Here is a 22,939-nt window from a genome sequence, read left to right as displayed (position 1 = left end):
AATGGGAAAGGCTAGCTGAGATGGATGGTGACTGCATTTAGCCAGATGTGTAAAGACAAAGTAATATCATGAAATCTCATTTGTGACCGACCGGCTCGATTTGGTCTGATGTAGCAAAATGCAATTTCTTTTTTAAAATATTGGATGAAAGTAGAAACTCCTAGGTAGAAAATGGTATATGTTTTTTAAATGTATTTTTACCCCTTTTTCTCCCCAATTTCGTGGTATCCAATTGTTGTAGTAGCTACTATCTTGTCTCATTGCTACAACTCCCGTACGGGCTCGGGAGAGACGAAGGTTGAACGTCATGCGTCCTCCGATACACAACCCAACCAGCCGTACTGCTTCTTAACACAGCGCGCATCCAACCCAGAAGCCAGCCGCACCAATGTGTCGGAGGCTACACCGTGCACGCACTGCGCCCGGCCCGCCACAGGAGTCGCTGCAAATGGTTAGCAATGCAAATGGCTCTGAGATACAAATAATATTACTACACAGATCATACACGTAACGTTAGTTAGCTAGCCAGACAGCTAACGTTAGCTAGCTAGCTAGCTAACAGTACGCTTTAACTTGCAATGAAAACTTTGACAAAATTTTAAACATATAATATCTGAAAATGTAGCTAGCTAGACTCTCTTACCTGTATACACGGATTAACATTTCTTCCTCTCGGTCACGGTTGCCCTTAGTTTGAAGATGTAATCCGGAGACAGGTGTTTTATACAACATTCTTCTGTGTGTTCTCTTTTCAACTACCTCCACATATTTGCAATCAAACACCAGAATTTTCTCCATCTCCTTAGCTATCATACCCTGCTTCCACCTGACATTCCATTGATTTCAAAACTCGGTCCTCCAGAAAGTGGGGAGCATTAGCAGCACTTTTGCAGTTCTTCATGATATCTTTAAAAAAAAGCTGCATTAAAATGGATTAACTACACATACTGAGCAGCTCATGTTATAGACAGAAGTGTGCTACATGGCAGGCTAATCCGAACTCATCTCTCGGCATGTCCAGCCCATCCATTATCTCAGCCAATCATGGCTAGCGGTAAGGTTTCTGTCTTTTTCTGTGGCTAAACCAACAATTGTATTTGTATTTACTGATGGCATACACGTTTGCTATTAAGGGACATGAAAGTTCACATGTTCCAGAAAGCATTTCTACCAAAAGACGCATTTTGATCAAAAATGTATGTTTACATTTAAATGCATCTTCTGTGAAGTAGTGACGCACGCCTAGTTTCCTGAAGCGAGTCTCCCTTTGTCTTAGCTTATAAAATATTATATATCACAGGTCAAATACAGCAAATACATTCACTTGTATTACTCATCAAGATAAGGGGAGAGGGAGTTTCTTCAATTTCTTCCCTCCATACAAATGCCAACTTTCAGTAAAAACCACACTTGAAGCAAATTTAAACATTTAATTAAACCGATTCAATCAAAGGGCAGTTGAACAAGAGTGAGCAAAGTTTAGTATGAGGGGGATATGGCAGCCTGGCTGCATAGGATTGGTGCCAACAGAAAAACAACTTCCCCTAATGTATCCTGGAGAGAAAGAGAGGGGAAAGAAAGCATAGGCCAGCTGAGGAATCATACACATTTGGTGAGAGGGACACAGTATTTAAAGACACAGGTAACAAGTATATAGCCTGATGATGTGGACAACCATTCACAGGCAAACAATGTGAAAGTGTTTAGGGACCATCTATAGGTAATACCACACGACATGAGAGAAATGGTGACGCACCTTGAGAGCTTAATGCAAAACAGGAAGAGGAAAGAAGGGGCGTTCCTTGAAGGACGTAGATGGGTCTCAGCTGAAGTCCAAGAAGTGTCCTGTCCAGTTGTCCCTGAAACAGGCCTGCAGGTGCCATCAACAAGCCTACATACCATCTGTGAGTGAACATTGTCAAGACAGAGAGAGAGAGAGAGAGAGAGAGTTACCTGATCATTTTCTCACAGCATGAAAATAATAATGCAGCAACTGGAAATGTGAATTATTGTGTGGGCTATAATTCATTGACATTTCTGTAATGGCAAAATCAAGTATGACGTTTTAACTTGGAAATTACACACTTTAGAAGCCTTTTTAAACCTTGAACACGCGACACGTTTTTTTTTATTTTCTGCAACAGGGTGATCAAATTAAGATCCTACACCTGTATACATTCAGAAAAGTAGAACAATTGTCACAGTAGTCACATTCATAACTGAAGAGTATAGTCTAGCCTGCCTTTCAGTGAGCAGGAAAGGATGTTGGAGAAGTATATCCATACCAATAAAAAAGGGTAAATTGAAGTTATTGTACTGGCTGATGTAACTACATGAAGTTCACAATGATCTGCTCAGATGCCATACTGTGCCACTGTGGGACATTCATTTTGAAGGAATGTATAAATAACAACTGCAAGGACAGACATTGACTGACAGGCTGACACACGTCACAGTTACAAATAGTAGCTAGCTAGAAATGGCAAAAAAAAAAATATATATCTATATTTCTAAGAAAAGGAAAGTAGACAATGAATGTATGGTGTTCCAACAAGAGTGGACATCAAAATATTTCTTTATTGAGGTATCAGGGAAAGCTGTGTGCAAAGTGAACATCGCTGTCTTGAAAGACTAAAGCTTGTCCCAACACTTCCAGACGAAGCATGCAGAGAAATGTAGGAATGTGTCTTCTGAGCAGAGGGCAAGTGCATCGAAAGAAAAGCAGCAAGGACTTTTTACAAAACTGCATTCAGCAAATGACGGAATTGGGAGAGCTAGCTATGTACTGTCCCACAAAATTGCTAAACATAGCAAGCCATTCTCCTTGGATGAGAGCAGAGATGCACGTTACACAGCGCAGTTGTTGATGTTCTGACGAGGCAAAACCCCAGACTTTGAAATGACAGAGGAGCTTGCTTCAGTGCAGTCAATGAAGAGCACAACCACAGGGAAAGATTTATTGGAGGTGGTTACTAAGTGTGTGGCAAAGCTGGGACTGAGTTTTGAAAAGTTATCCAGTGTGACTGTGCCCAAACTTGACAGGAAAAAACGTTGACCTTTTGAAAAGGACACAAGATCAAGTAGCAGAGCTTAACCCAGATCAGATTTTGTTTTCTCCTGCATTGCATTATTCAACAGGAGGTCCTCTGTAAATGTGTTCTGAAAATGAGCCATGTTGTGGATACAGTCACTAAAGTGGTAAACGTCATAAGAGAAAAATATTTAAACCACAGGCAGTTTGTCTCACTGTTGGAAGAGACAGAGTTGGGTCATGCAGAGCTCCCCTACCACACAAACGTGATGGCTGAGTTTGGAGAAGGTGCTTAAAAGGATCTGGGACCTGAAGTCGGAGATTGATGAGTTTTTGCAAATTAAAGGAAAATGTTGATTTCTCTCAACTGCAAGATAAATAATGGTTGGCTGATTTTGCCTTCACTGTGGACATCATGGCCCTCATGAATGAACTGAATTACAAACTACAAGGGAAGGGCCTTTTTGCACATCAGATGTACAGCCTTGTCAAAGCCTTCAAAGGACAATTACTCCTCCTGACCCGCCAAGTAGAAGCCAACAATCTTCTCCACCTTTCGACACTACTAGTCTGTTCCCTATCAGATGACCTTCTGACACTACTAGTCTGTTCCCTATCAGATGACCTTCTGACACTACTAGTCTGTTCCCTATCAGATGACCTTCTGACACTAATAGCCTGTTCCCTATCAGATGACACTACTAGTCTGTTCCCTATCAGATGACACTACTAGTCTGTTCCCTATCAGATGACACTACTAGTCTGTTCCCTATCAGATGACACTACTAGTCTGTTCCCTATCAGATGACACTACTAGTCTGTTCCCTATCAGATGACCTTCTGACACTACTAGTCTGTTCCCTATCAGATGACCTTCTGACATTACTAGTCTGTTCCCTATCAGATGACCTTCTGACACTACTAGTCTGTTCTCTATCAGATGACCTTCTGACACTAATAGCCTGTTCCCTATCAGATGACCTTCTGACACTACTAGTCTGTTCCCTATCAGATGACCTTCTGACACTACTAGTCTGTTCCCTATCAGATGACCTTCTGACATTACTAGTCTGTTCCCTATCAGATGACCTTCTGACACTACTAGTCTGTTCCCTATCAGATGACCTTCTGACATTACTAGTCTGTTCCCTATCAGATGACCTTCTGACACTACTAGTCTGTTCCCTATCAGATGACCTTCTGACACTACTAGTCTGTTCCCTATCAGATGATACTACTAGTCTGTTCCCTATCAGATGACACTACTAGTCTGTTCCCTATCAGATGACCTTCTGACACTACTAGTCTGTTCCCTATCAGATAACCTTCTGACACTACTAGTCTGTTCCCTATCAGATGACCTTCTGACACTACTAGCCTGTTCCCTATCAGATGATCTTCTGACACTACGAGTCTGTTCCCTATCAGATGACCTTCTGACACTACTAGTCTGTTCCCTATCAGATGACCTTCTGACACTACTAGTCTGTTCCCTATCAGATGACCTTCTGACACTACTAGTCTGTTCCCTATCAGATGACCTTCTGACACTACTAGTCTGTTCCCTATCAGATGACCAGCGGGAGAAGAATACATTGCTGCTACGAACGGTGAGTTCTCGTCATTTGAGGATTTCAAAGAGTTAGAAAATGACATGCTGTTGGTTTCCTCTCCTTTCACCTTCAATGTGGATAACGCTCTCACTGACCTGCAACTTGAGCTTATGGATCTTCAGTCTGATGCAGTGATTGGAGAACTATTCAAAACATTGTCACTGACGAGGTTCTATGCATCTCTCGATGAACAAAAAAACTTTCCAAAGATTTGGAGTCATGCTCAGAAGACCTATGTATGTGAACAGACATTTTCAGTGATGAAATATAACAAGATCAGATCATCTCTTACCGACTCTCACCTCTCAGCAATCCTGCGCATATCGACGTCAGAAACTATACCAGACTTCACTGCTCTAGTCAAAGCCCATCAGAGACTTCACTCCTCACACTGATTGAGTGGTTTAAATGTAATGTTCTTTATTGTGTTTTTGTGCATACCTGTTAACAAGAGTTCTGTCCGTGGTGCTGAATGCACAGTGTACTTCTCCCTCCGTGTAGTTCATTTCATGATTAATAATGAAAATACCTTCCAAAAGGAGAACATGGATGTGGTTTATTTCTGTGCATGTTAAAAAAAGTTAAATAAGTAGCATATCTGGACGTGATTTACAGTAGATATATCTGTCAACACAGTCATACACTTGATGTATAATCAATCCTGTAATGATTCTGGCCAGTGATGGCAAAAATATATTCTAATGTGGCCCTCCAGGGAAAATAAGTTAGCTACAGAATGTAATGGAGAAATATTACCTTTCTGCAGCAGGTGGATCTGGCCGGGCAGCTTCATCTTGCAGCAGGTTGAGGGACTAACTTACTTCCACTAGCTAGCATGACTATAGCCAGTAACCAGGTAGGGCTCGCTAGCGCAAGCCAACTTTGTTCAGTTGTTGTTGAGATTGTTTTATTGGGATGCTAACTTCATAATAAGTTCAGAATCTTAGCTAACATGAGTATTTGTATCTTCCTGTCACACTCACAGTCTAATCCTTTCTTTTTGCTGTCAACATAGGCTGTAAACCCCCCCCCCCCTAAGCCCTGTGAATACCCCTATGAGGGGTGTGTACTTTCGGGTATGAACAAAATGAAAAATGCATTTATTTGTTTTCAGTTATTCCATGCCAATGTTTTACACAAATTGGAAAAGTTTAATTCTGATTTTCATTTTTAAAACTCAGAAATGAAAAAACGAGCCGTTTTAAGAATCTCCATTTTGACTCGGAAATCTAAACGAAAACGTACATGGACCTTACCTGGGGAAGAAATCTGTTTTATAGGAGACCTAATATCATTCCAGACAGTCCTTGGGTTGCATTAACACATAGTTCTATCGCTAATCCTCTAGGTCAGGGTTCCCCAAACTCGGCCCCCCCAGGGGTGCACGTTTAAGTTTTTTCCCTAGCACTATACAGCCAATTAAAATCAAAGTTTTCTGAGTTGATTATTTGAATCAGCTGTGTAGTGCTGGAGCAAAAAAACTAAACGTGCACGCCTGGGGGGCCCCAGGACAGAGTTTGGGAAACGCTGCTCTAGGTTAATTTCCTCATACTGTTTGCAACCCTCCTTTCAATACAAAGGATTGTGACCAGCCAGGAGAAAATGCCCTGCTCCCACAAAAATCCTCCCAAGTGAAATTGTGATTGAGTGGGTTATCTAGTCCTGCACTCTAAGGCATTAATCAGCTTGCTACTGCAGTTGTACGTTGTATCCCACTGAGCAAAAAGTGTTGAATCAACATTGTTTCTACGTCATTTCAACCCCCCAAAATCACTGCCATTTAATTGATATGGAAAATGTATTGGATTTTCAAAAAGTTATACATTTAAGGGCATTTCCTATTTTTTCACCCAACGTCTAATCTAAATGAAATGTCATGGTGAATTTTTGTCAATTTAACGTTGAATTCATATCAGTTCAACCAAATGTAAGTCAAACTAGATGTTGAACTGACATCTGTGCCCAGTGGGATGCATCTACCAAGCAGGAGTATATCATAAGTACTTCCCTACACATATAGTCTTAAAGAAACCAAAGTTAAAACTGAGTCTAGGTTTTTAGACTGTTATTAGTCAAGTTTAACAGTTAAGAACTCTGTAGTGATAAAGGTTAAATAATAAAATAAGTGATACGATGGTACCTCTGCCTGAGGAGAGAGGGATTTTTTATTTAGGACATATCGCCATTCTCTTCCAGCCCAGGCTCTAGTCACAAACTCCTGGGTGTCAGTTCTGCTGAGAGCCGCTACAGGTCTATTTGTCTTCCCGACTGGATGATGGAGAACCAGGCCAGACCCCAGACAGGGGGGGTGAGAGGGTTCAAAACAGCTTTCACTAGGCCTAGGTCCCAGATCTGCCTGTGCTGTCTTGCCAAGTCCTTGTGGAATTCTAATGCCAAACGTTGTTTGGGAAACAAACAGATCTGGGACTTCACCGGTTATGTCAATCAAGCCCCTGACATCAAACTCCATTTATTTAATTTCATGTTGGCTGTCCAGTGTTTCGTGTCTGCTTTGGACACTATTGCTCTGGCTGAGTTTGTAAGTAACTAAACAAAAACAAGAGATCAGCTGCAATCAGTGTTTAGGATCTCACAGGACATAGGTTGAACATACTTGCACAAACAAACTTTGGACACAAAAAAATCCCAGTCTTCTTGGCTTTCACTATCTCCGGACTTTATGCTACTTGGGATTCTTCACTATCTATAAGTAAATTGTAATACTTAGCCATTGCATTAAAGTAAAAATTAAAGGAGATTTTGCAAAGATTATAAATCATTGAAAATGAGAACATGACAGTATCTTGGAAATGTTTGAGTTTTTATTTTAGCAAGGTCCTCATTCGAAGGGCAAAACTGTACATATGGCTGGGCACAGAAAGTCAACCAAGGCGACAATGACCTCTATGCATAGATGTGACAGTTTCCACACAATATGAGGGCTTTGGGATGAGACAAAGGTGGTCTTTATGATAAGTTTGTCAAGTCTTTAACCATTTGATAGCACTGAGTAAGCCTTGCACTGCAGAAACAAAAGTCAAAGCAAATCATCCCAACAGAAAGAAAACTGAACATCTAAAAAAACAGCATGTGTGTCAAAATCCAGCTCCATACAGTAAAGCATTCTCCCAACGTTCTGCGATGTCGCAGCTAGTTTTGCATGATGCAGAAATGTTATGGTAACATTGATTGGAGACTGTGTTCTATGTCAGTCTGCAGTTCATTTAAGACTTTTCATTTGCAACTAATCCATTTAGAAACCCAAACAATGTACAGTATTAGTCAGTTCATTAACCCCCATCTGCACAACATGTTTTATTTAATACTTCCTTCCATTACTTCAAACAGGAAAAGTAAACTGGACCATTGATCTATACATTTAGTTATTTTTCCATACAAGACAAATGTAAACAATTATTTTAAATGTGGAGACTCTAGAGCTCAAAACCATCTAACTGCAACGCAAATTAATACAACAAGCTAGTTCCCTTTAATTGTGTTTTCGCTATCCCTGAGAACCTTATTCAATAATGAAAGGAACCAAACTCCTGAATAATAAAACACAAGTTCAGCTACAGATAGGCCTTTAAATATTTATAGCGGCGTAAGCCGGGGAGTTAAAAACACACAGCCTTAAAGTCGCCACAAAGATAATGGCTCCGGTATTGATGATGGTGCCAAGCTCGGGTGGTGTGTGTGTGTGTGTGGCGGAGGTGTTAAGGATGTCCATAGACTTTCTCACACACCTCTGCACTGTGAAATCTGAAGTCATCCATTTGGATGTCCTGGGACATAGGGGATAACATTTCTCAGACGAGGACAGAGACACACACACAGAGGCAATATGCTCTTGGATTCCTGACTTTGTTCAGATGGAACTGATATCCTGGATCTTTTCTAATCATAATCCCATATGACTCCTGATATTGAGCTGACTGGTTCTGATTGCTAGAGACAAAAAGGGAGGGACTGGCGCAGTCTTGTTCCTGTGGAAATGGCACATTAATGACCATATTTGGCCCCATATCTTTTCCAAGGGCTTTGTTTTGAATTGGTCTTCGATGATATCATGGAAAAACACTTGCAAGAGGCAAAACTGTTTTTTAGATGCATCTCAGTAACACTAAAAGGAATGCAGGACAAGAGATGGGTTAGCTGACATGGAAATTATGTGCACACTTCAATGGGTCAGAAGTCTGTATGCTGTTGTGATTCTGGATGGCTAGCAACAATGACAAGAAGCTGCCACATTGGGAATCATAGGTGGCTCGTTTCAGCTAGTTTTATCTTGTTCTTGATACCATGTCTCGTTTTGAGGTGTTTTGACTAATGTCACGTCTACGCTAATGTGGCAAAACATTTGCTAGCTAGCTAACCAACAAATGCAACAATGTTTTTGAGAGACAATTGCTCATTGTTCAAATGTATTTGTTTTCAATAAACATTGGACACAAAATAAAGTTTACATGTTGTCAACAACCCCGTCTGTTGTGCCCCATAGTTGCACGACAACCAACATGTCTACAGTAAAAAATAATATCACTACGACAACAGGAGGCTTCTGTAAATCATTGACGTCTGGAGTTTTTTTTAAATGTATTTGACCTTTATTTAACTAGGCAAGTTGGTTAAGAACAAATTCTTATTTTCAATGACAGTGGGTTAACTGCCTTGTTCAGGGGCAGAACGACAGATTTTTACCTTGTCAGCTCGGGGATTTGAACTTGCAACCTTTTGGTTACTAGTCCAATGCTCTAACCTCTAGGCTACCCTGCTGCCCCCAGGTTCAGCACAGTAACATAATAATTCTAATTTATTTGGGTCATTTTACGTTTGTGTCTGATTTGTCATCTCTTTCTCTCATCGCTGACTTGGAAACACGTGGAAAAACAGAAGCACCAGGCTTCAACACACATAAGAGCTTTATCAACACATAAGAGCTTTATGTTTTAGGGCCTCGTATCATTCACTACCCTACTATCTGTCTGACTCTGCGCTGAGTGATTAGCTTTCATACATATTTATTAAAAAGGCCACAGTTATAGCTATTAGATCCTGATCATCCTGAAACAAACCCATACCTAATAGACAGGTATGTACACAAGTATTGAAAGAGTTATATTGAAACAAACAGTTGTATGCTTAGATTGTATTCCTCTTGAGGTGAATGAACAAGGATGTAGTGACTGGTAGGACTATAGTGATGGTCCCTGTGATGTACAGTACTGTAGGTGGTTTCCCCACCATCCAACCACCAGTACAGCCACCAACCAACCACACAAGAGTGGATCTGAAAGGGAGGGTCCGGTATTGCATAGATACAGTATAAGGTGTAGCTTTTCACAAATGCAGTCACAGTATTTGGGCAACATTTTCATGTTTTCTTTTGATTTTTTTATCAAGAAAAAAAAATGGTCTCAAGTGGTCACACGGTAGGTAATCCCACTGTTATTACAAAGCTGATCACATGATCGATCTATATCAGTATAAAAAAAAGCCTTTCGCTGAAACGCTGAGGTTCACAAGTCCCCGCCCCGTGATGTCAGATCATGATGACATCACTAGATGTCAGTGCTAAGAGGCCCCTGTCCAGGGTCACAGTGCAACGACAGGCTCCTCCTCCTCACCACACCCTGCCTTAAAGCTCCTCCTTCCTCTTGCCCTGGTCCCGCCCCCGCAGGCTGCGCATGAAACCTATAAACCCCGCCTCCTGGGGAGAGGAAGACAGGAGAGGCCTGTTATAAAGATGTAGAGGTTAACGGTGTAAATGTATTATAAGGCAGAATTTGTAAATACAGAGAGTATAGAAATTGTGAAAGTTGACAAGATTCCATATTCAAAGGTAAGAAGGACAACAAAAGTGTATAAATTATATTTTAGTAGGGCACTAAGACGATAACCTAGCGTAGTAGGATCAAAAGAAATGCCTGAAACTACACTGAACAAAAACATAAAATGAAACATGTAAAGAGTTGGTCCCATGTTTAATGAGTTGGAATAAAAGATTGCAGAAATGTTCAATACGCACAAAAAGCTTATTTCTCTAAAATGCACAAAGTTGCTTATTAGTGAACATTTCTCCTTTGCCAAGATAATCCATCCACCTGGCAGGTGTGACATATCAAGAAGCTGATGAAACATGATTACACAGGTGCACCTTGTGCTGGGGACAATAAAAGTCCACTAAAATGTGCAGTTGTATCACAACACAATGCAACGGATGTCTCAAGTTTTGAGGGAGTGTGCAATTGGCATGCTGACTGCAGGAATGTTCACCAGCTCAGGACCTCCACATCCTTCTTTTTCACCTGCGGGATCGTCTGAGACCAGCCACCTGGACAGCTGATGAAACTGTGGGTTTGCATTGTGAACAGCGCCCCATGGTGGAGGTGGGGTTATGGTATGGGCAGGCATAAGCTACAGACAACGAACACAATTGCATTTTATCGATGGCAATTTGAATGCAGAGATACAGTGACGAGATCCCGAGGCTCATTGTCGTACCATTCATCTGCCGCCATCACCTAATGCACGGCCCCATGTCACAAGGATCGGTACACAATTCCTGGAACCTTTTTTATATATTTGGGATGCTCTGGATCAACATGTGCGACAGCATTATCCAGTTCCCGCAAATATACAGCAGCTTCGCCCAGCCATTGAAGAGGAGGTGGACAACATTCCACAGGCCACAATCAACAGCCTGATCAACTCCACGTGAAGGAGATGTGTCACGCTGCATGAGGCAAATGGTGGTCAGCAGATACTGATCCACACCCCTACCTATCTGTGATCAGATGCATATCTGTATTCCCAGTCATGTGAAATCCATAGATTAGTCCCTAATGAATTTATTTCAATTGACTGATTTCCTTATATGAATTGTAACCCATTAAAATAATTTTGGGGGAGGTTCTCTTCTAAACTGTTCAACCAATCCAGTAAACATGGAGGAGCAGCTAAAATGGAGTGTCACCATCCAAAAGCGGAAGTCGCATCACAGACTCTTTCCATTTCCCGTGAAAACCGGAACAACCGGTTGTTGGGGACTCGGCAGAAGATGTCACTTACCCCTCGTTCTCCGTTGTATTTTTCTGCAAACTTCCCATAGTTGTAGTAGTTGAACGTGGGGTAGCCCTCCACACCCTCCTGCTTGCACAGTTCTTGGTTTGGTCCTTTAGTGCAGTCCACAGCAGCATAGGCAATCTGAGGGACAAAGCATATAGTAGCTTACTGTAGCTTCAACATGATATTGTCATCCACAGAACTCAAATCTGTAACAGCAACCACAACTAGTTTAGACAATGGTCAGTTGCATAAGAACCTCATGGATGTGTAGGATTGTATTGCATTTCTTTGAAACAAATTTCATGAGCGGTTAAAAGCATTATGATTGTTCTAAAGCGTTTACATTTTTGTTGCCATATGCACTGGACAATGAACAAGCCTACTAGGGTAAAATGGTGCATGTTGTAAAATACCATAAAGTTATTCACAACAAGAAAGTGGACATTTACAGTAAATTATTTCGACACGGCTACTTTGGCACCGACTGAGCTGTTCTGCGTCCGCATTGATTCCCAGCACATTCTCAAATTCAGCCTGCAAAGCCAACTGGGTTAAAGGGGAAGTTCAGTTCAACACTTATTGTTAGATGGTTCCTCACCTGCTCATTTGCCCCCATCACTCCTATAGATTTTTAGATAGCCATTTTAGCTAGCAACTGAGCTAAATATCAAACGTTCCCTTTAACCCAGAGCTGTGTGGTGTAAGTTTGTAATGGCTGTTTAAATAAAACCATAACATGGATAACAGTTTCTCCTGTCCCATAGACACATTTTAGGGTGAGGAACCATCTACCATTGGGGCTCCCGAGTGGCGCAGCGATCTAAGGCACTGCATCTCAGCGTTAGAGACATCACTACAAACACCCTGGTTCGATTCCAGGCTGTATCACAACCAGCCGTGATTGGGAGTCCCATAGGGCGGCGCACAACTGGCCCAGCGTCGTCCAGGTTTGGCCGGTGTAGGCCGTCATTGTAAATAAGAATTAGTTCTTAACTTACTTGCCTAGTTAATTAAAATAAAGTAAAATACTGAACATCCCCTTTAAGAAAAATGCCTAATACATTCCTATCAAGCTAGACCATTAAGAGTGGGTGGGAAAAGAAAACCAATCACTCCTACATAAAAACAACAAAAGAGATTTATGTCGGGGCTGTCGCAGCATGGCAGTCAGAAAAAAAAAAACAGCACAAATGAGCCGTAAATACCATCTCTCTGAAACATAGCTCACCCCCTCCCTCTGCTCGGCTTGTCCTTCTGGATGGCTCAAATGTCAGCTGCCGTGTCTCAAATGGCATCCCATTCCCTATGTAGTGCACTATTTTTGAAAGGGAATAAGGTGCCATTTGAGACACCACGCAGCACATTGAGCTTGTCACCATCAAGTAACCACCATCAGTCACCTGAGGACCAATATGTTGAATATGTAAATGATTGATGTCTCGGTGAGGCTAAACTAATTGGACAGTTTGACGTGTTGCTCAGACAGGTGAATCCTCTGACATGTCGCCTACATAATAATAACATGAAACGCTCATCTCAGACATTTAAAAATACATTATTTAAATTATTAAAGCCGTTGTCTAACACGCTCTGTTCAGTGAGTGAAAACATAAATGGAAGGATTCAGCATTACTGTCAAAACACAGATGAATGGTTACACTTCTTAGATTGTTGTGTGTGTCTGCATGGCCAATAAGAAACCTGTCAACATAAGAGGTATCTCACAGATCAGAGAGGTCTCTTGCCATTTTCAACGTCAAAGGGGTATTTTTACTGTTTCCCAACTCCAGTCCTCCCAACAGTATTGTAACCCTGGACAAACACACCAGATTCAACTAATCATCAAGCCCTCAATGAGTTTAATCAGGTGTTTTTTGTTGTTGTCTGGGGGTACGACAAAAATGTGTACTGTTGGAAGGTACTCGAGGACTGGAGTTGGGAACCACTGACCTAGATTATGTTTTTAAGACCAAAAGGTTGAAACATTGTCAACCAGGCACATAGGAACATAAAATATGCATGTGTCTGAACATTTACATGAATATATACATTTTGATCTCCAGCACCTGCTTAGAAACAGTGGATGCGTGTATTGCAGTACGTAGCTTTTCCCCATACCGGGTCTCTTACAGCAGCACCATACCATCACTTACTGTAGAACAGACTGACACACAGACTCAGCCCAGTACGATCAATCAGAGTTGAAGTAAATTGACATGAGGAGAATGATGTTGTAAAAGGATTGTTTTTCCAAAGGTTTCTGGCCAATGCAGTTATTGATTCCCTCTGGTTAATAAGATCTCCAACAACATCTCATTGATCACAACACAAGAGCTTCAACAATGAGCATTGAGAGATACTGTGTAGAGGACAGTTGGAAGTATATAAATCCTTGTCCACACTGGCAGTTTGAATTGACTTAAATTCATTTTTTTTGCATATCCAATTCAAAATTATTTTTTTCCCCCCTGCATTCTGAACAGCCGAAACTCACAAAAAATCTGATATTTCAAGCTACATTTCAAAACACCTTTGTAGGTGCTTTAAAATCTGATAACACAAATCTGATTCCTGGTCATGTGACTTGTGTCTAACGGTGAAATCTGATTCATATGCCTACAAGTGGTTTTTACGCTGTTATTACCATGACAACTAGCGTAGCCATGTCTGCAAATTACTACAGTCTGAAGACACAAATCCAATTTGGTCACCTGTAACTTGCGGTTTGGACAGTCAGTATTCCAAAACGGATTTGAAAAACAACTGATTTGAGCTTTGTGCAGTGTGAACAAGGCTTTAGAGACACTTCATATTGTGCTTAAAGAAGACAGGCAGCAATGTGTGTGACTGGGTTCGAACCAGGATCTTCTGTGCACCACAGGACTGTGTTAGCCTACAGAGCCAAAGCTAAGGCACTAGCTTGGGGAGCTAACGTAAGTATTCACATCAAGTCACACATGCATGTCTTCCAGAGTAGGAAAATCACTTGTGGACTATCTACCTGAGGTACTAATTAATGACAGTGTGTGTGTTTGTGTGTAGCAGAAAAATCCACCCTGCATAAGGAGGTTATTAGGCTGCTGTATCAAAAAGCCAATTCCACCACTTCACGAATCACTAGTGTTCTCATCAAAATTACAACTTACATTTTTGTAAGACGTGATTCCGGCCAGCCTCCTCTTTTTATATATAATATGCTGACATTCAGTTCAATCAGAAAAAGAACATTGCTTGCATTGTACAAAGCCTCTGCATGCACACTGATAGCCCACTTATTCTTCCCTATTCCTCCTTTCTCTTTTATACAATACCGTATGTGGTGTTTAATTGGGGTGTTCTTCAAAGCCAGAGCTAAGCTGGTGGTGTTTGTCTTGGGTAAACGAGGCAGAGAAGTAGCCCAATAGACTGATATAGGGCTGTGACCATACCAGTATGACAATATTTTTTCCATGGCAAAAATGAAAAAAAGGAAGCAGATCAAACCGGTCCTTTAAAAACCTCCTGCTGCTGCGAGTAAAATATTGTGTTCTAATGGTTGGAAAATAAATACGTGACTCTGGATGACAACAGAATGGGTTGGAGGTTGGCAGGTAGCCTAGCGGTTAAGAGCGTTGGGCCAGTAACCGAAAGGTTGTTGGTTCAAATCCCTGAGCAATCTGTCGATGTGCCCTTGAGCAAGTCACTCTTGATAAGAACATCTGCTAACCGACTAAAAATTTCTAAATGTCACAATGTTTGTTTCTAACATCAGGGCCGTTTTCCAAAAGTGTCCTTGCCACGATACTAAGGAATACTGTGACACTGGTCCTGACGACACTGTTATCCACATCTACTCCTGCACAGTGCCAATACACTGACTGGGGCTTATGCTTTACACTATAAATAGTGAGCAGGGCTGAATGAGCTGCTCTTCTTTCACTCCTCTACCTCCTCCAAAACCCAGGGACAGAGAGGGAGAAGAAGGAGCATGAGAAGTAGTTGGGGATGTTAAGAGAAGTCCCTTCTGTGGATATGTGCATTGGACATCCTTGCTCCTCACACAACCACTACAGCATCCCTGCCCTGCCTCCCGCCAGCCCTGGCTACACAGAGCTTTTGAGCATTTGTTCTCCCCCAAACTCTTATTGTGACAGTGAAATGGAGGTTGCAACACCACACCCCACCTGCAGACATCTGAATCTGTTCTCAGTGTTGTTTACTCGGCGTTGACACAGGAGATCCTTCAGACAAGCAGCGTTGCAGACAACAGCTCTCCTCTGGACCATTGAGAGTCTCAGTGACGGAACGGACACATTAGAGAGTGACTTGTTTCAACCCCACCCCGTGAATGGGATCTGGCCTATAATCAGAGAGCCAGTAGATGGTGATGGTGCTTTGCGTGCGTCTGGAATAAAGACACTAATTCTTGGACCTAGGCTGGGTGGCTGTGCTGATCCACAGCAGAGCGATTCACCAATCAGACACATTCTGGGCTGACAATGAACATTGCAGATCTGATTCTGAACAACAATAACTATTCCCTTGACATATCAATACTTTCAGCATTAAGACCAGAATAAAGAGTTACCTCACACATTCAGTGATTTAGTAAATGTTTCTAATGTTATTATCAGAGATTGATATCCACATTCCAACAATATGAATAATGAAAGATATGCATGCCAAATACCAAAGAGCTTTGCTGGATTAAGAAAGAGTGTCACAACCATTACGCATGATGTATTCAAGTAATTTATTCCAACAACACTTCACCTTCTTTGTGTTTGTGGTCATTTAGAGTGTTATAATGATTAACAATGCTAAGCTGAGAGTGCAGCAATGCACGTTCCACTGTTGTTCAAGGAGTTTGTGTTAGAGTGTGTGTGTGCGTGTGTATATTTTTGAGAACAGATGAGTCAGACAGCTAGGGAGGATCTTGTTAACAACTGGAAAGCGTGACTGAGTCAGGGAGTCAGCGGGTATTAGAGTTAAAAGAGGGAGAAGGAGCCATCTAAATGAGTAGTAGTGTCAGAGAGGGCCATCTAAACGAGTAGTAGTGTCAGAGAGAGCCATCTAAACGAGCAGTAGTGTCAGAGAGGGCCATCTAAACGAGCAGTAGTGTCAGAGAGGGCCATCTAAACAAGCAGTAGTGTCAGAGAGGGCCATCTAAACGAGCAGTAGTGTCAGAGGGCCATCTAAACGAGCAGTAGTGTCAGAGAGGGCCATCTAAACGAGCAGTAGTGTCAGAGGGCCATCTAAACGAGCAGTAGTGTCAGAGGGCCATCTAAACGAGCAGTAGTGTCAGAGGGCCATCTAAACGAGCAGTAGTGTCAGAGAGGGCCATCTAAATGAGCAGTACAGTAGTGTCAGAGAGGGCCATCTAAATGAGCAGTACAGTAGTGTCAGAGAGAGCCATCTAAATGAGTAGTAGTGTCAGAGAGGGCTATCTAAATGAGCAGTACAGTAGTGTCAGAGAGAGCCATCTAAATGAGTAGTAGTGTCAGAGAGGGCCATCTAAATGAGTAGTAGTGTCAGAGAGGGCCATCAAAATGAGCAGTACAGTAGTGTCAGAGAGAGCCATCTAAATGAGTAGTAGTGTCAGAGAGGGCCATCTAAATGAGCAGTACAGTAGTGTCAGAGAGAGCCATCTAAATGAGTAGTAGTGTCAGAGAGGGCCATCTAAATGAGTAGTAGTGTCAGAGAGGGCCATCTAAATGAGTAGTACAGTAGTGTCAGAGAGAGCCATCTAAATGAGTAGTAGTGTCAGAGAGGGCCATCTAAATGAGCAGTACAGTAGTGTCAGAGAGTGCCATCTAAATGAGTAGTAGTGTCAGAGAGGGCCATCTAAATGAGTAATAGTGTCAGAGAGGGCCATCTAAATGAGTAGTAGTGTCAGAGAGGGCCATCTAAATGAGCAGTACAGTAGTGTCAGAGAGTGCCATCTAAATGAGTAGTAGTGTCAGAGAGGGCCATCTAAATGAGTAGTAGTGTCAGAGAGGGCCATCTAAATGAGCAGTACAGTAGTGTCAGAGAGGGCCATCTAAATGAGTAGTAGTGTCAGAGAGGGCCATCTAAATGAGCAGTACAGTAGTGTCAGAGGGCCATCTAAACGAGCAGTAGTGTCAGAGAGGGCCATCTAAATGAGCAGTACAGTAGTGTCAGAGAGGGCCATCTAAATGAGCAGTACAGTAGTGTCAGAGAGAGCCATCTAAATGAGTAGTAGTGTCAGAGAGGGCCATCTAAATGAGCAGTACAGTAGTGTCAGAGAGAGCCATCTAAATGAGTAGTAGTGTCAGAGAGGGCCATCTAAATGAGTAGTAGTGTCAGAGAGGGCCATCAAAATGAGCAGTACAGTAGTGTCAGAGAGAGCCATCAAAATGAGTAGTAGTGTCAGAGAGGGCCATCTAAATGAGTAGTAGTGTCAGAGAGGGCCATCAAAATGAGCAGTACAGTAGTGTCAGAGAGAGCCATCAAAATGAGTAGTAGTGTCAGAGAGGGCCATCTAAATGAGTAGTAGTGTCAGAGAGGGCCATCAAAATGAGCAGTACAGTAGTGTCAGAGAGAGCCATCTAAATGAGTAGTAGTGTCAGAGAGGGCCATCAAAATGAGCAGTACAGTAGTGTCAGAGAGAGCCATCTAAATGAGTAGTAGTGTCATCATCAGTACATTAAGAAAGAGAAAAGAGATGTGAGATTCAGGAGAGGGCTGGAGGAAGGCTCACCTTGCGGTCCTCTTTAAAGAGATCTGCTGCAGTGGTGAAATGAGGGACAGCGTTCTTGCAGTGGGGACACCCTGTTAGGGAGCATAGAATTATGGTCATTATCATAGCATGACCGTTGACCTTTAATGTTGTGAACTGCCTTTCACCCCAACTAGAATGTGACATTTGGCTCACCCCAACTGACATGAATACTACACAACGACATTATAACAGGAGAAATTGTAATTGAAGCACACAAAATGTCTAATCTATGGTCATATGCTCTCCTTCTCTCTCACACAAACACACAGGCAAGAATGCACGCAACACACACACTCTGTCCCTGCATGTCACTTACACAATTACCCCACATTAGTAATGGTGCACTTGTATTTTATAGGGAGGTATAAATCCCTTTACTGGAGTCATAAATGAAACCTCCCTGGCGCTTTCCTCGGAAGATTCATATCCGTCACCGGCCCCCTGAACACCACACACACACCAGGTGAGAGGATTGGTGTGTGTGTGTGTGTGTGTGCACGCACCCAGCCCTTTACATACAGGGACAGGCACATTTACAGCCCTCCTGTGTGTCACACAGTCAGTTTGACAAGCTGACCACTTTGCTAACTGACTGACGTCACAGCCATAGTTCACCACAGTGAGACGAAGGTTAGCAAAAAGATGAATCAAGCATCTCAACTCCTCACTAAAAGGTTTGTTGAATGGCACATTTTCCAAAGGATAAAAATTTACTCAGATTTCTGCCTCTGCAAACAAAGCCTGGATTGTGACACACTCTGCACCACCTCATTTATGGACCATGATGAGAGTGATTATACATACACACCCCACCGATAATTATCAGAGCTGAGAGGATGGGCTTGGCTCCAGGCCTGTGGGGGTTGGTTAATGTGGACCTGCCTCATTGACCACAGTGAACAGCTAATGGCTCCTCTCTTGAAGACCTAAAGTTTTTATTTTACCTTTATTTAACTAGGCAAGTCAGTTAAGAACAAATTCTTATTTCCAATGATGGCCTAGGAACAGTGGGTTAACTGCCTGTTCAGGGGCAGAACGACAGATTTGTACCTTGTCAGCTTGGGGGGTTTGAACTTGCAACCTTCCGGTTACTAGTCCAACGCTCTAACCACTAGGCTACCCTGCCGTTTCAGAAGAGGGGATGACAACCCCTAAAATGCTGGATATCTAATGGCAACCTTTTCTTCAAGTCTTTTACAGGTGTTTCTCAGCAGGGATACACAGCGGCCAGAGAGAGGCCACACCTGCTTGGAGACAACTACTGTACATACTCACTTGTTACAAGTGCTTACTGGTGCCACTTTTGTTGGTAAGAACATGTCCAAGAACGGGTCTGAACTTAAGTGAACACTTCTGGATCGTTTTCTGCTGAAAAGTGACTAGAAATCATTAGTCACATAAGAACCCTGTCCTTTTCTTGTGAAAGCCTCCTTAGTCATTCTCAGTCCCTTTCAGGTACAGTAATCATTGACATTCAAGAACAGAACTACAGGGTGCCGCAGCAAGCCTTCTACTTTGATTTTCCCGTTTTCATTTCATAGTAGAAGAATGTAAAATCTGTTGAATCTCCTTCTGTAATTGGTGGCAGAGCTATAGTGAACTCAACAAAAAAGGAAACGTCCTCTCACTGTAAAAGGTGTTCATTTTCAGCAAACTTAACATGTGTAAATATTTGTATGAACATAAGATTCAACAACAGACAAACTGAACAAGTTCCACAGACATGTGACGAACAGAAATGGGATAATGTGTCACTGAACAAAATGAAAAGTAACAGTCAGTATCTGCAGTGCATCTCCTCCTCATGGATTTGCCTCCTCTTCCACCAAGGCACCTGCAAGTTCCCGGACATTTCTGTGGGGAATGGCCCTTGCACTCACCCTCCGATCCAACAGGTCAGAGACGTGCTTAATGGGATAGAGATCCGGGCTCTTCGCTGGCCATGTCAGAACACTGACATTCCTGTCTAGCAGGAAACCACGCACAGAACGAGCAGTATGGCTGGTGGCATTGTCATGCTGGAGGGTCATGTCAGGATGAGCCTACAGGAAGGATACCACATGAGGTAGGAGAATGTCTTCCCTGTAATGTACAGCATTGAGACTGCCTGCAATGACAAGCTCAGTCCGATGATGCTGTGACACACCGCCCCAGACCATGACGGACCCTCCACATCGATCCCGCTCCAGAGTACAGGCCTCAGTGTAACGCTCATTCCTTCTGATCATCACCCCTGGTGAGACAAAACCAAGACTCGTCAGTGAAGAGTACTTTTTGCCAGTCCTGTCTGGTCCAGCGAAGGTGGGTTTGAGCCTATAGGCAACATTGTTGCCGGTGATGTCTGGTGAGGACCTGCCTTACAACAGGTCTACAAGCCCTCAGTTCAGCCTCTCTCAGCCTATTGCGGACAGTCTGAGCACTGATATCGGGATTGTGCGTTCCCTATCCACATCGATGGGACAGTAGCGGAGAGGGTAGAAAGTTAAGTTCCTCAGCGTACACATCATGGACAAACTGAATTGGTCCACACACACAGACAGCGTGGTGAAGGCGGCGCAGAAAACTACCTTCCCTCCAGGACACCTACACCACCCGATGTCACAAGAAAAAGATCATCAAGGACAACAACCACCCGAGCCACTGCCTGTTCACCCCGCTATCATCCAGAAGGCGAGGTCAGTACAGGTGCATCAAAGCAGGGACCGAGAGACTGAAAAACAGCTTCTATCTCAAGGCCATCAGACTGTCAAACAGTCATCACTAACATTGAGTGGCTGCTACCAACATACTGACTCAACTCCAGCCACTGGAAAAATTGATGTAATAAATGTATCACTAGCCACTTTAAACCATGCCACTTCATATAATGTTTACATACCCTACATTACTCATCTCATATGTATATACTGTACTCTATACCATCTACTGCATCTTGCCTATGCCGTTCTATACCATCACTCATTCATATATTTTTTTATGTACATATTCTTATTCATTCCTTTACACTTGTGTGTATAAGGTAATTGTTGTGAAATTGTTAGGTTCGATTACTCGTTGGATATTGCTGCATTGTCGGAACTAGAAGCACAAGCATTTCGCTACACTTGCATTAACATCTGCTAACCATGTGTATGTGACAAATAAAATTTGATTTGATTCCTGGTGTAACTCGGGCAGTTGCTGTTGCCATCATGTACCTGTCCCGCAGGTGTGATGTTTGGGTTGTACCGATCCTGTGCAGGTGTTGTTACACGTGGTCTGCCACTGCGAGGATGATAATCTGTCCGTCCTGTCTCCCTGTAGTGCTGTCTTAGGCGTCTCACAGTACGGACATTGTAATTTATTTCCCTGGCCACATCTGCAGTCCTTATGCCTCCTTGCAGCATGCCTAAGACACGTTCACGCAGATGAGCAAGGACCCTGGGCATCTTTCTTTTGGTGTTTTTCAGTCAGTAGAAAGGCCTCTTTAGTGTCCTAAGTTTTCATAACTGTGACCTTAATTGCCTACCGTCTGTAAGCTGTTAGTGTCTTAGCGAACGTTCCACAGGTGCATGTTTATGGTTCATTGAACAAGCATGGGAAACAGTGTTTAAACCGTTTACAATGAAGATCTGTGAAGTTTTGGATTTTTACAAATTATCTTTAAAAGACAGGGTCCTGAAAAAGGGACGTTTCTTTTTTTGCTGAGTTTATATCCTGTATGTGCTTTTTCTCTCCAATATGTGTAGGTTATAATATACAAACTCTTTTGTGTCTACACTTCACACCTGAAAGTGACAATTCAAATATAGCTTTCGGTCCTCAATTAAATCACCCTTAAGCATTTGTGTTGTAAATTAGAATCTTCCCACTTTCCCACTAATTAGCTTAAAAAGGTACGACACAAACAAGCATTTCATGAAGGGCAACATAAAAGTTAATTAGCAGGAATTTCCCGGGATAGGTGGAGGTAACGTTACCCTCCCTGGCATATGTGTATAGGCAGCAGTTTAGTTCAGAAAAAAATCTGACAAAGAGGAGGCTGGAAATTAGAAGAGACGAAGACCTCCTTTAGGTAACAATGAACATAACTGAAAGCATTTGATTAGAGAGTCTTCATGTGTTAGTGACTAGTTTGATCTCTCAAAGCCACTGACAGGAGGATGTTCCACAGAGGATTAGACAACGTTGCCTGCCTCCCAAATGGAACTCCACTCCCTGTCTCCCGGTTGGGTGCCATATGGGACTCAGCCTTGGAGTAGAGAAAGAAAAAGAGAAGGTTGTTATTGCCTCGTGCTGCCTCGTAGAGGAAAAGCCAAGAGGCATTTAGGAGTTGTTTTGCTTCATGTTCACTAATAGGAAGACGGAAGGTGCAGTGGTGATGAGTGCAGTCTTTGAAGGCTCTTATCAGACGGTGACTTCAGGGCTGCTTGCGAGTCGGTTCATCACATGAACATGTCCTGCATCAACTGGAAAGTGAGTGAGTGAGTGAGTGTCCAATGAAAGGATATTGAGATGCTGTACCTG

General features: G+C 42.5%; 1 protein-coding gene across 2 annotated transcripts in view; it reads right to left on the bottom strand.

Moving 5' to 3' along the window:
* Positions 1-7,448: 7,448 nt before the first annotated feature.
* Positions 7,449-22,939, bottom strand: part of pdia5 (protein disulfide isomerase family A, member 5) — a 62,991-nt gene continuing 47,500 nt past the window's right edge. For both annotated transcript variants that reach the window (XM_090216094.1, XM_090216095.1), the window contains exons 15-17: positions 18,413-18,483; positions 11,716-11,850; positions 7,449-10,354 (exon numbers count right to left, since the gene is read on the bottom strand). In XM_090216094.1, the coding sequence (XP_090072220.1) occupies positions 10,283-10,354; positions 11,716-11,850; positions 18,413-18,483 (278 nt within the window). In that variant the 3' untranslated portion in view covers positions 7,449-10,282. The remainder of the gene's footprint in view (positions 10,355-11,715; positions 11,851-18,412; positions 18,484-22,939) is intronic.

The sequence above is a fragment of the Oncorhynchus mykiss genome, chromosome 22, assembly GCF_057628025.1.
Source record: "Oncorhynchus mykiss isolate SJ-2025 chromosome 22, ASM5762802v1, whole genome shotgun sequence".
Classification (NCBI taxonomy): domain Eukaryota; kingdom Metazoa; phylum Chordata; class Actinopteri; order Salmoniformes; family Salmonidae; genus Oncorhynchus; species Oncorhynchus mykiss.
The sequence above is the reverse complement of the archived record's forward strand: the minus strand, read 5'-3'. Positions and strand labels throughout refer to the sequence as shown.